At 40.6% G+C, this 12,564-nt stretch overlaps 1 protein-coding gene across 1 annotated transcript; it reads right to left on the reverse strand.

Moving 5' to 3' along the window:
* On the reverse strand, positions 1 to 2,102 carry LOC131313830 (mitogen-activated protein kinase kinase kinase 18-like). The gene is made up of 2 exons (XM_058342331.1): positions 523 to 2,102; positions 1 to 73 (listed from the first exon to the last, which is right to left on the reverse strand). The coding sequence occupies exons 1-2, from the start codon at positions 2,040 to 2,042 to the stop codon at positions 1 to 3; spliced, it is 1,593 nt and encodes a 530-aa protein (XP_058198314.1). The 5' UTR covers positions 2,043 to 2,102.
* Positions 2,103 to 12,564: the final 10,462 nt, after the last annotated feature.

The raw sequence follows: 12,564 nt of genomic DNA on the forward strand, positions 1-12,564 counted from the left end.
CTACAGCACCCCCGATCCTTCGTCAGCCGGTTGTTCAAATATGTGGAGGCATATTCTTGCAACATACCATTGCCTAAAGAAAATTAGGTGCAGCCGACAACAATAATAGTAACCATTTTAACAACCAAACAATTAGGTGCAGCGGACACCCAAGTGATATTTTTTCAAGTTTGGCTTAAATTATAAGGAATTGAACATTTCAAGAAGGCTTAGATTCCACTAACTAAAATTAAATAAGTACTTATATCCCGTTTCACCAACTTCTTTTTTTTGGTTTTGTCCTTATTTAAATTTTTTTCGCGTTTGTTAGTCTTGTGCCTCATTTTTTTGGTTTTCCAATTCATTTTGAAGATACGGATCGGATAAGTATTTGGGTAAAAGTAAAAAAAAAAAATTACTTTTCCGTCTCTTCTCGACGAGACAAATTAATAAATCATAAAATTTTGATACAAAATTAACAAACGTGAAAAAAAATTCAAGTAAGAAAAAAACCATAACTTTTAGAAAAAGTTAAATGAACACCACTTAAAAAATACTAATAAACTTGGCGAAACACGGTGTAATGCAGTTGGAAGCAGTTCAAATGGACCGTCGAATTGGTATATCAAGTAAAACGTGAATAATACAGCAGATAGGAGTAGTAGGTAAAACATAACCAAATCCTTACACATTACTGGTGTGGAATACAAGGAAGTAGGAGGATAAAGTACAAATAAAATTCCACCAGCTGTGACGGCCACGTGCCCACCGTCCGCCACCCAATTCCACCCTCCCAATTTACACCGACAACTCGTACCAGCTTCGCTCCCACGCCACCGTCGTCCTCCGTCCACCACCACCGCCTCCTCTATCCCACCACCAAAATCAAAATATTCTAAATTGGTCCTCTCAATTTCTTTCCAATCAGAATATTCCCCACTTGTCCCTTCCATTTCTCCCTCAGTCCTCGAAAATATCGAGAATTCCGAGCTTGTCCCTTCTTCGTCACCCCCACGACAACAACGCGCCTCCGAAACTTCCGGAGCTTTTTCGCTGATCACATTCCTCACCTCAATCCACCCATCAGATTCCCAATTTACCCCCGTGGTAGAAGCTAATTTACCAATTCTATCTCTAACAGACTGAGTTGGTAATTCCGGAAATTTATCATCTTCTTCATCGTCGTCGTCGTCGTCGAATTCGCAAAACTCTGTATCCAACAAATCGAGCACGCAACGCGGCGATTGGTGAGAATCCATAATCGGAACTGCCGACGACGATATAAACGGATGCCGTAGCAGCTGATCGCAGCTCCAACGCTCCGTTCTGTCCCTTCGGAGACACTTGTCTAGGAAATCCAAGCCGAGTTCAGACAACCGCGTCGGTAACTCGGGCAGCTCGTCGGAGTACCCGATCCGACACAGCGTGTCGGCGCCGCGGTCCTCCCAACCCGGCTTCCCCGTCACCATCTCGATCACCGTACACCCCAATGACCACACGTCCGACTCCGGCCCCTGGTATTCCCCCCGAATTACCTCCGGTGCCATCCACAGCGGGCTCCCACGTGGCGCCGCAGCCGACTCCGCCGCCGTCCCGAAATCGGATAGCTTCGCCGCGTACCGTGCGGGGCCCAGCAACACGTTCCTCCCCTTGACGTCGCAGTGGACGATACCCAACGAGTGCACGTAACTCAGAGCGGACGCGACGCACCAGGTTAACGACCGCACAATGCCCTCGTCGTCCGCGTCGGCCGCCAGGTCAGCCGCGGTGCCACCCGGCAAGTACTCCAAGTGGAGGTTCCGGAACGGCTCCACAGCGCCGTCCTCCACCGTCATGTCGTCGCCGAGGTACGCCACCACCCACGGCGACGAGAGACGCCGGAGGATCCGGATTTCGTTCTCCAAGGCCTCCGCCCGGGCCTCCGAGCCGGGCCCGAGGCCGACGGACTTGACCGCGAAAACCCCGCCGTCGGACTTGTCGACGGCGCGGCTGACGGTCCCGAACGAGCCCCTGCCTATACAGCTCCCCCTGACCCAATTGGGTTTTGTCTTGGCCTTTTCCATTCAGAAAGCTCAGAAATTTTTTTTGGAAGAAGAATTTAATGCTTTACGAGTTTGGGAGGGAGCATGGGTTTATATATATATATATACGTGGGGATATATATACACGTGTGTAGTGTATTAGTTTTAAAAAATGGTGTGGTCAGTGGTGACATCATCTGCGAGAGAGTTTTGAGTTGAATTTGATTTGATTTGATTCGATAACCAGGTTTAATCCTTATCCACGCGATGTGTTAAGTAATACTAGAAATATCCTTGATTGTTCGATCGTAGCTAGCTTTACTTGTAAAATGATGTGCTTGTCCACGTCATGGATTGCGTCGGTATTTCAACATGTGGTAAATGGCACAGGCAGGCACCCTGTGTCCTGGTTGCATGCATCTGTTATAGTACTCAGCAATTCCATCCTGTGCGTGCTTGGCGTGGGATCCTTCTGACCGCTGTGATCAAGGGCGAATTTACGTTGAGGGCAGGTGTTACGTGACCTGGGGTCATTGACTCGGTGTTTTTACCAATTGGTCTATCATGTACTATTTAATTTCGGAAAAAATAGTAGCGGTCTTCAATAATTTGAAATTCTTAAAGCATTTTTTTTTTCTCAGGTGTGAAAGTCAAATGACACAATCCGACATGCGAGTTGAACGTATCGATTATTTACTAGTACTATAATTAGGGTTAACTTGCGTGGTTGTTAGGGCGTTTAATTTGATAGTTTTAGATTTTTGTCTTATCCATTGACGGGACTTTTTCAGCCAATGACTTGGTGAACATGAAGTGCAAGGTAGAAGAACTCAGAGGACGACTTTTAGACTCTCCCACACTCTACAGTAACATCTTTCGCTTCTTTAGGCTGGGAGCCTTAAGTAAATCAGGGCCCACTAAAAGTGGAACAAGTTGACGAGAATTGAGTTCAATTATTATTGTCTCCTAACTCGGTCTAAGCATTGGTGTTTTTAGTAGTAAAGATCTACTAACAGATTAGTAATCCAGAGATGAAAAACCAATAGATGGCTCTCAGCTTCACGCTATTGATTAACTTCTGCAACACAAGTTATTCATTAGCATGAATAACATGCAAAATTAGCATAGTTTATTCACAAAAACATTAGCATGAACACTCTCGCGCAAAGTCGTAAATACCAAGTAAACCAAGCGGCTCTAGCTCCGCAGCATGGGAAACCAAGCATTTAGGCAAGTTCATAATTCATATAATTTTCAAGGTGTAAGTAAATTTAATGGTCATTGTAAAAGCTAAAGAATTTTAGGAATGTTGAATTTGTTGTGTGCATTTTTTCTATCAGCATTTTCAAACTTTGTATCACCTGTGCAAAGTATAAGTTCAGTATTATTCTTTGTATCAACTGTTTTTTAAGTCGAACTGTTCACGATCGTCAGTTTTTTCGTCTTAAACTCAATTTTTGACATACCCATCGATGTCCGGACAAGCTAATTTTTCGCGTGAATATATTATTTTATGGGCCTTATATGATGAACGGTTCGGATTACCCAAAAAAAACCCACGAAAGAGGCCCACAATGATGGCGGAAAACCCTCCATTTTCTTCCGCCTCCGGAAAGAATGTTTTCTCAATGAAACGAGAATGAATTCTGTTCGGCACGGGCAGAATGGAGGGGTTTTTTCCGCCGCCCCAGATACTATACTCCATAACAATTGGAAAGGACAAATATTGAGTGGAGACGCGGCGTGACTTAGTAGCTCCACGTTATTCAACAACAGAAGTTACGAGATTGCCAAATGGCGCGGTAGACGTGATGCCAGGGTGTGTTTCTACTGCGAGTCTCTTTTGACGTGCACGATTACCCTACTCACATCTCTTATGGCTGCAGTAATCCACGTCGGTGGATACCTAGGATCTTACGTCATAATCCAACCGAACTAGTATCTCCAGTACATATTTGGATTTGATTGAGCTCCTCCTGGTTTGTGGGGACTACAAATTTAGTACTAATAGGTTTGCCCATGATCAGTTATGTAGGCCTTCAATTAGAATTTGGCAAAATAGATGACAAAATGGTGTTTCACTAATAAGCTAAAAAATTTACTCTCAACAAACTATCTCCGATGTCAAATTTGGCGTCGTCTTTGATTTTTAAACGTTTGTCACGTCATTCAAGTTGACAGATCTGAATCGAAGAGTAACATGGGTTTAATCTGATACAAATAAAGAGAAAAGAAAGAAAGAAATGATATTGGCACTCTAAAAATTGATGCAAGCATTCCAAAAAATAAAAGAAAGTAGCTTTGGAGTTACACTGATTTTTGAGTACCTGCATCAATTTTTGGAATACCATTATCATTTCCCAAAAAAAAAGAGTGAATTAAAGGATTTTTCTAGGGTTATCTGTAGAATGAGCACAACTTCCGCGTCTCTGCCTTCTATGGTAACAAAATTAAAATGCCGTGTCGTTTAGAGAAACATAGAAGAAGGTGACTTGCACATACAACTTACTCATTTCAATAGAAAATAAATACTAATAGCCAAACCAACCCAGCCAATGTGGTAAATACATTATCCATGGGAGAGGAGTCATATAGAAAAGAATAGCCAGTCCAACCCAACCGATGTGAATAACTTTGCTTTCAATAGTCGGAAGGTCGTACCAGAAGAGGTCATTGAGCAAGCTAGAAAAGCCAATATGGATTACTTGCAAGGGATATGTCAGCAAAGGGAAGAGGGCCTTGCTAGGCCAAGCGTGTTGGAGGGGTGGTCACCACCTCCTCCATCGCCCATCGGTTATAAAATTCAATTGTGACGGAGCATTTAAATCCTCCCGCAGCTTAGCTGCCTTTGGCATTATTGCCAGAGACAGTGGTGGATCGGCTCAAGTATGGCGGTGTGGGAGAACTACGGTTTCATCAGCTCTATCCATTGAAGCTTGGACTTTAAGGATTGCTTGTAAAGTGGCAATTGAAGAAAACTTCCAGAATGTGATTTTTGAAGCTGATTGCAAGATTCTCATTTCATGCTTGACTGATGATAATTCGCAATGCCCCTGGGAGATTGAAGCTATGGTACAGGATATTAAAGAATGGGCCAAAACGAGGCAATGGTCTTTTGTGTGGTGCTGTAGGAGACAGAACAGAGTAGCACACTGGATAGCTTCTAACTGTTTTGATAGGAAGTTTTTATTTCAGTCGGGTTGTATTCCGCCCGGTCTAGATTCCATCTTATGTAAAGACTTGACTTAAGTTCCAATGAAAACATTGACATCTTAAAAAAAACCCAACCGATGTGGTAAATGCCTTATCTAAGGAAGAATTATCTGTCAAGTTTGTCTGCACTGGTTTTGTAACGCCCCCAATTTTGAAAACGTTAAATAGGCAATTTCATTGAAAAACTAAATGGAGTCTGGCTCAATATTACAGAATATTCTCCAAAGAATAATCTTATTCAACAAAAGGAGGGTAGACTAGGGGTCCTATCTACTGCTCCGCTTCTTCCTCCATCCTGGCCAGCTCCTCGGCTCCAAAAGTCTCCAAGGTGTAGAGTTCACCCTGTTCGTCTGTAAGATCTGACACATTATACCAGCGTCGCCACCGATATAATATGTCAGGGTCATCAAGAGTAACACCATGAACTACAAAGCTCAATAGAATAATCCTATACCCACCAACCCTTAACTTACAAATAGCAGGTCATAGATATAGCACACAACTCATGATTGTCGCATAACTCATGCATAAATGAATAACAATGACACATCCACATTCGCTATCTTCCTAGCGTTGGTGTCCGTGATTTTCTGAGTTTCTCCTACGCGACATCTCGTAAACCGTGTCTCCATTTTTCACATTTCATAACCAATTCATTATTTCGGAAATCCATTTTTAACACACCCAACCTCGGTTCTGCCGTTCCGGTCTCCCGAGTATCCTCACAATGGTTCCGCCGCACCGGGTTTCCATTGGCACACAATTTGCATTGGTTCCTCTCCGCGGATAACCAAGCCATACCTCACCATGGTTCCGCCGGTCCGGGTTCTCATGGGAACGCACACAACCTCACAATGGTTCCGCTATTCCGGATTTTCATTGGAACACACACAAAACTCACACCACACAATGGGCTACCACGTTCGGCCACATTGCGGTTTTCAAAACATTTCACCATTTTCAAAAACACGCCTTTTTTATTAACCACACCCTAGGTGTCATGTTTCTACTTTCTCGATTTCCGTGTCTCGTTTTCATGCATAAACTCCGCGGTAAGACTTTCTACATAAATCATTCATTGTAATCTTGAAACTAAACTAGCAAGATCATCCAATTCTATATTAATAATCATGCTCATAACTATCTCAAATATCAGACACGAATACTTCTAATCAAACGATAAAGTCTTGACTTTTGAAAATCGTTCTTTCTTCCTTTTTGTGAAGTTCTAAACAACATATGCTTTTCCGAAAAATAAAGTCGATATGTTTAACATACTCCCCTTCCTTTTCATCTTTTTAGGAAAAACACCTTTCAAGTTTTTTTATGCATTTCTCAACATACAAGCATCATACATTTACATTTAGAGTTTAACGGCTAAGAAAACGTTTATGTATGCTTAGAGATAGGAGTTAAGATTATCCTACGTTATACATAGAGATAGTGAGTAAGATTAATCTACCTTGATCCGAATCTAGTCGGGGACGAATAAGCTAGTTGGAGGATTTCTACGGGCGGTGAAATTCGCAAATCTGGACCAAACTTTGGATGGCAGTAACTCGGTCAATATTTGGTCGAATATGATCGTTCTTGGGTCGTAATTGAAGCTCTCAAAGTGCTCTACAACTTTCGTGAAGGAAGTTGATCCTAGAAACTACTTTAGGTAGGAGAAAAATGGTGATAAAGGAAGAGACAGTATGCTGTCTGGAAATGGAAATCCGAGATTTTTACTGAACTTCGGATGCCAATATCTTTATCATTTCTTCACTACCGATTGGGGTGGTTCTTGGGTCTAACTTGAAGGTTTTGAAGTGCTCTACAACTTTCCCGAAGGGAGTTGGTTCTAAAAACTACTTTAAGCAGGAGAAAAATAAAGATTTGTGAAGGGCAGTAAGCTGTCTGGAAAATGAAAATGGCAAATGAGTGAAGGTGTGAGTTGAATGGAAGGCATGGGGTGCTATTTATAGCCAACACTTGAGCTCCTCCTCCCTCCTCTATGCCCGCCGCAACCCCCCCCCCCCCCCCCCCCCCCCGCTCTCCTTTCTCCCATGGATTTGCTCCACTAAGTGGTCATTTCAAGCCTTTTAATCAAGTCATAGCCTTCCATGACTTGTCTTTTCCAATTTAGGCCAAATCTTAGGCCATCATGAAGGGTTTTTGACTTGTCAAGCCTATGAGGAGGTTGCTTGCAAGAAAGAATATAATCATGGACTAGCTTTGTACTTTGGAAGACTAGAATGGGTTGGCATGAAGTACATAGGCTTAGGGCTATTAAGGTTGCTTGTGTAAGTGTCCAAAACACAATCACACACTCCACCTCCCTCTCCCATTCGGCCTTTCTCTCTCTCTCTCTCTCTCTCTCTCTCTCTCTCTATAGACATATATAGGTATATAAGTACATGTATATATTCATCTAGGAAAGTAAAACCTAAGATAGTTAGGCTTAAGGCTAGGACATAGGTGTGCATGCATGCATGGCTAGTCTTGCTTCTTTTGGAAGCAAAATGATGGGATTCTTTGTATGACTTGTCTTGTCATGCATATTGGCAAGTCAAAGGTCTATTAACCAAGGGATAAAAATTCTCCTAACAATTATGGATCAAGGGGTAAAGGAATATTGGTAATAATTAGGGTTTGAAATGACTTGTCATGGGGTATAATGATTACCCCTAAAAGTCTAAGGGTTCAATTAGGGTTCGGGGGTTCAAAAGGCTCCAAGACGATCAAAAATGTCCAATTAGGGTTCGGAAAGTGTAACTAGGAGAAATGGTAGTTTGGTTTGTCCAACTAGTCGGTTGGAAACTAACCTTACTCGCCAAGTAGGATTTCTAGCCAAGAAATAAAATTTTTACAGACTTAAATCTAATTATGACGGATTATAGAAATTAAAAACAAATATTAAAAGCAAATCCAAGTAATAAAATTCAAATTCAAATTTTTTTAACGAAATTTTTATTTACTGAAAATCAGAGTCGTTACAGGTTTACACTAGTAAGCTCGCTTGGGACAGTGCCGGCCCAACCCCAATTAAGGCCCAAGAGGGGCCTCTTGGGCATTCCAAAAATCCCAAATTTTAGGAACACTTAAATAGTTTTACTATTTGAATTTGAGTAGGACTCTTTTTAAGTCCAATAGAATGAAAAATGCCTAATTTGAGATAATGAGTTAGCCCAACTCATCATTCTATAAGCCCAAGTGCCCCAACCCACCATCCCATAAGCCCAAATGCCCAATTTAATTGATGCTTTTGCTTCTAGAAATGCAAAACGAGTAATATTCAAGTGATATTCATGCGTTTTTGAGATCATATGTATTTGTCTATTGGGGACTTTGCATTTTGTGTTTGTATGTAATGATTAGTTGTAACACCCCGACCCAATTCGTACGTGGTTCGGTTTAATATAAAGGCAACGTTGGGACAGACATATTAAATTATTTAGTTTTATTTTCGAACGGAAAATTGGAAGCAATTTTCTTGCAACAAACGAGCAGCAAAAAAAAGAAGAAAAAGGGTGAAGTACAAATGTCTTTTTCTTAAGTACGTGTAAATATATCATATATGTAGTAGTTTCTATTATGCTCTAGGAATTAAAAAAAATGGAAAAAATAAAACCTGCCACATTAGCCTATAGCCACCTAAAGTAGCTTAGCCAAGTCATTTTATAGCTTGGCTTACTCTTACTTAACAAAATGACACCTCACACTTGTTGTGACACATGGAATTTTAGGTGTCAAGTTTAGGAAGATTAGGAAACTCTATAAATAGCAAGTCATATTTTAGTACATGGCCAAAAATGGTATCTTCAATTTAAACCATTTGCACGGGAAAAAAAAGAGAGAGAAAGGTTCAGTTGGTTAGCATAACAAAAGAAATAAAGGAAGTTAATAGTTGTCCTGTCCAAAGTCATACACCACTACCGAGCTATCGCACTCTATCGGGAGGTTAGCAAGAATACGAGTTAAGTCTCCTCTAAGCTTACAAAAAGTCTAAGGTGAGATACTTATACTCTAGTTACATGATTTTCCTTTATAAAAGTAACATGATTTTATGTTGAGAAAATATTACAATTTTTTTAGATATGTCATGGAAAAAGATATGACAAATTTTTCATGTTAAAGATTAGAAGCACGTCAGACAAAGGTGATGACGCTGTAAAGTTTAAGCTAGAAAATGAAAGCGGTCAGACAAAGGAGATGACCTATTGATGCATCCAGACAGTTATCCTGAGTTTGGGAGACCCTTTAAAAGATACCATAACACAGAAGGGAGTTATATGGACGAAAGAATAGGGTCCTAGTGGCTAGTGACTTGATCATTTCACACAGCAAGAGGGGTCGCTCCCCTACAGAAAGATTAAGCTGTTGGGTAAACATCATAAGATTATTTGTTTCAGATTATGCAAGCATTGATGTTAAGAATTGTTTCCATGGTATAAAACTTGCAACTTTGGTATTTGTATCTCACACGAGCATTGGGCTTATGAAAAGAGTCCTGCTATCCGTACAGATTTTTGTGCACAGATTGTGCACAGATTTCGTTGTGGGGCCCACCACGGGTCCCACACAAATCATCCGAGCCGTTCATTAAATGTAAAATATTTTTTCAAGGGTCCCCGTAAAAATAAGCTCAATCAATTACCTATAGGTGCTTCATCCAACCATCTAACTTTTCATTCAGATTTTCGGATAATTAAAAGTTATACGATTGGATCGAGCATCTATAGGTATTGGATTGAGATTATTTTTTACGGGAACCCTTGAAAAAATATTTTACATTTAATGAACGGCTCGGATGATTTGTGTGGGACCCGTGGTGGGCCCCACAACAAAATCTGTGCACAATCTGTGCACAGATTGTATGTGTGTGTAGCATTTCTGTTATGAAAATTAATATTTTTTACAGATAATGAAGAATAGAGATAGAGTTGTTGCTGCCCTAGGACATGCTTGTTGTACTTTTGTGTAGATATTGTAAAGATGTTCTCTTTCAGAAGACTTGGGTTTTGTAATAAAACTTAATAAGTGTTTTTGAAATAAAATAGTTATGTCTTTCTCAAGCTATTGTCTCCAAATTGATTTATGAAAAAAGAGGCCTGGATGAGCGTTAGGACTCATCGGCCGGTCACGATGACTCAACACAAGTTCCTAGAGTCGGGGTCGTGACATTAGTAGAACTTTATATTGGTTTGGTTTTCTCGTATTGTAATTGTTGATATAAAAATTATTAAGTATTAACTTTTTAAGGGCATACTTTTTTTTATTAGTCATTGGGCTCTAAAAACCCTTGGGCCGGCCCGACTTGGGGGAACGTTTTTTTTTATCCGCTCGTTTGGGGGAACTCGTTTGCACTTTAACAACGGTGTGAATTTAAGATTGTGCTAAAATGACACCAAATGATTGTGTCAATATTACGACATTGCACAAGCCTTATATAAAATAGCTTTGAAAAATCATTCTAAAACCAATAAGTACACTTGTTCCCAGGGGCGGATCAAGTAAGGGGCACGTTGCACTACCCCACCCATCCCTTTTAAAAAAAAAAAAAAAACACTTTAACAACGGTGTGAATTTAAGATTGTGCAAAAATGGCACCAAATCATTGTATCAATATTACAACATTGCACAAGCCCCATATAAAATAGCTTTTGAAAAATCATTCTAAAACCCATAAGTACACTTGTTCCCAGGGGCGGACCAAGTAAGGGGCACGTGCCACTACCCCACCCCCACCCCCACCCCCATCCCATTTTTTTTTTTTAAATTTATAGTTTATTTTTATGCAAAAATCAATTTTTTTTGGCAAAAATGAGTGGGAGAACGAGAAACCCACACAGAAAACTTAACGGGGAGAACTCGCTCGACGCTTGATTTATTATGTTGTTGCCGATTGCTCGTCTCTGTGGTCGTTGCCCGTCATCTCACTGTTTTCCTCACCAATCATCAATTAAATTTGAGGCTACACGGCAAAAGTAACATTTTATTGAAAGGATTTTTAATTTGGGGCTACATAATTTAGGACTTTTTATTCTTTTCTTATAAGGTTCGTAATATATATCTTGATTGTTTGGAAAATTTAGGCCTTCATTTCTTTACTTGGTTTTTACCCAATAAATGAAATTTACAATTCAAATTTTCATAGTTTGTGCCTTTGCGCTTAATTTTGATTTTTGCTTAAGATTATTAGTATAATGTGCCCCCACGTGAGGCAAATCTTAGGTCCGCCACTGCTTGTTCCTAAGAGCATCTCCAATGAGAATGGAAAATGACTATGGATGGATAGTCATTTTAGCATCAGAAAGTTGCTAAAAGCTAATTGGTTGTAAAATAAGACTCACCTGCCCTTTGGGCGTTTTTGCGGATCAATATATATATATATAAAAGACTCACCTCTCTCTGATGGTGAATTCTAAAATGGAACCAAAGAGTCCTAAATGTTAATAGTAACTAACTTTCCCTTCACGTTATTCCCCAAACCCACCCCCCCCCCCAAGTTAATTCAACTACTGGTTCCCTTCAAAAATAATTGTGTTTGTAAAACAAGGACTTTAAAAAAATATTTTCCTTAAAAAAATTATCTTTTATAAAAAAAACTTCCGTTCAAAATTTTCTCCCAGTTAAATTTTCGTCCACCTAAGTTTCCACTAACCACCATTCTCAACTCAACTACCATTCTCACAATTAATCTATAAAATAAACATATCGTTTCATGGATACAATACCACACCACCATTTTTTTTTTTGAACTGTAAAAAGGGTGGGAGGGGACAACCAGCGTAGCAACTCCCCGGGGCGTAATCATGGGGGCTCCCTACCCGCTATGGAATGTCCGATTGAGCCATAGCTCCTGCCCGGGAGAGCAAGCCGTCACCACAACACCAAAGGACCCTGTCCGTGAAGTCCAGCAACGAGATAAAGTCTTGCAGGACTCGAACCAAGGTCCGTGTACGGAAGGGAGGGCATTAGGCCACTCACCTTTGCCAACTAGGCTACACCGAAACTATGTTTATCAAAGACTCCTTGTTCTTGGAAAAACTTGTCCTCCTATATCAATGGACTCTCAACTTGAAGACGGGTGCAACTTGAAGGCACAATTATGCTTGGAGCCTAACGCGACAAACCCATTGCCCCATCTTTCATGTAATAGCTAGGAGCTAGGAACAGAATTCCCCTGTGAGATTAAGCTCTGTAAAACTCATTCACTGAGATCAGGACTTAGGAACGGGATTTTCACCCAACAATTCTTATCTCCCTGTGCAGGGTCAACTTGAAGATGTATTGAGCTAGGTCGAAAGCGTTTGTACTTGTAGACTAATGAGGGCTAGAGCCAAATGAATCTCGTCTCGTGAACCAA

The sequence above is a fragment of the Rhododendron vialii genome, chromosome 13a, assembly GCF_030253575.1.
Source record: "Rhododendron vialii isolate Sample 1 chromosome 13a, ASM3025357v1".
Classification (NCBI taxonomy): domain Eukaryota; kingdom Viridiplantae; phylum Streptophyta; class Magnoliopsida; order Ericales; family Ericaceae; genus Rhododendron; species Rhododendron vialii.

Excerpts from the sequence above, each read along its gene's own strand:
- LOC131313830 (XM_058342331.1), bottom strand. The coding sequence starts at position 2,042 with ATGGAAAAGGCCAAGACAAAACCCAATTGGGTCAGGGGGAGCTGTATA. Across the intron at positions 74-522 it reads TTATTAGTATTTTTTAAGTG|GCAATGGTATGTTGCAAGAA; the intron begins GTGTTCATTTAA and ends AATTTTCTTTAG.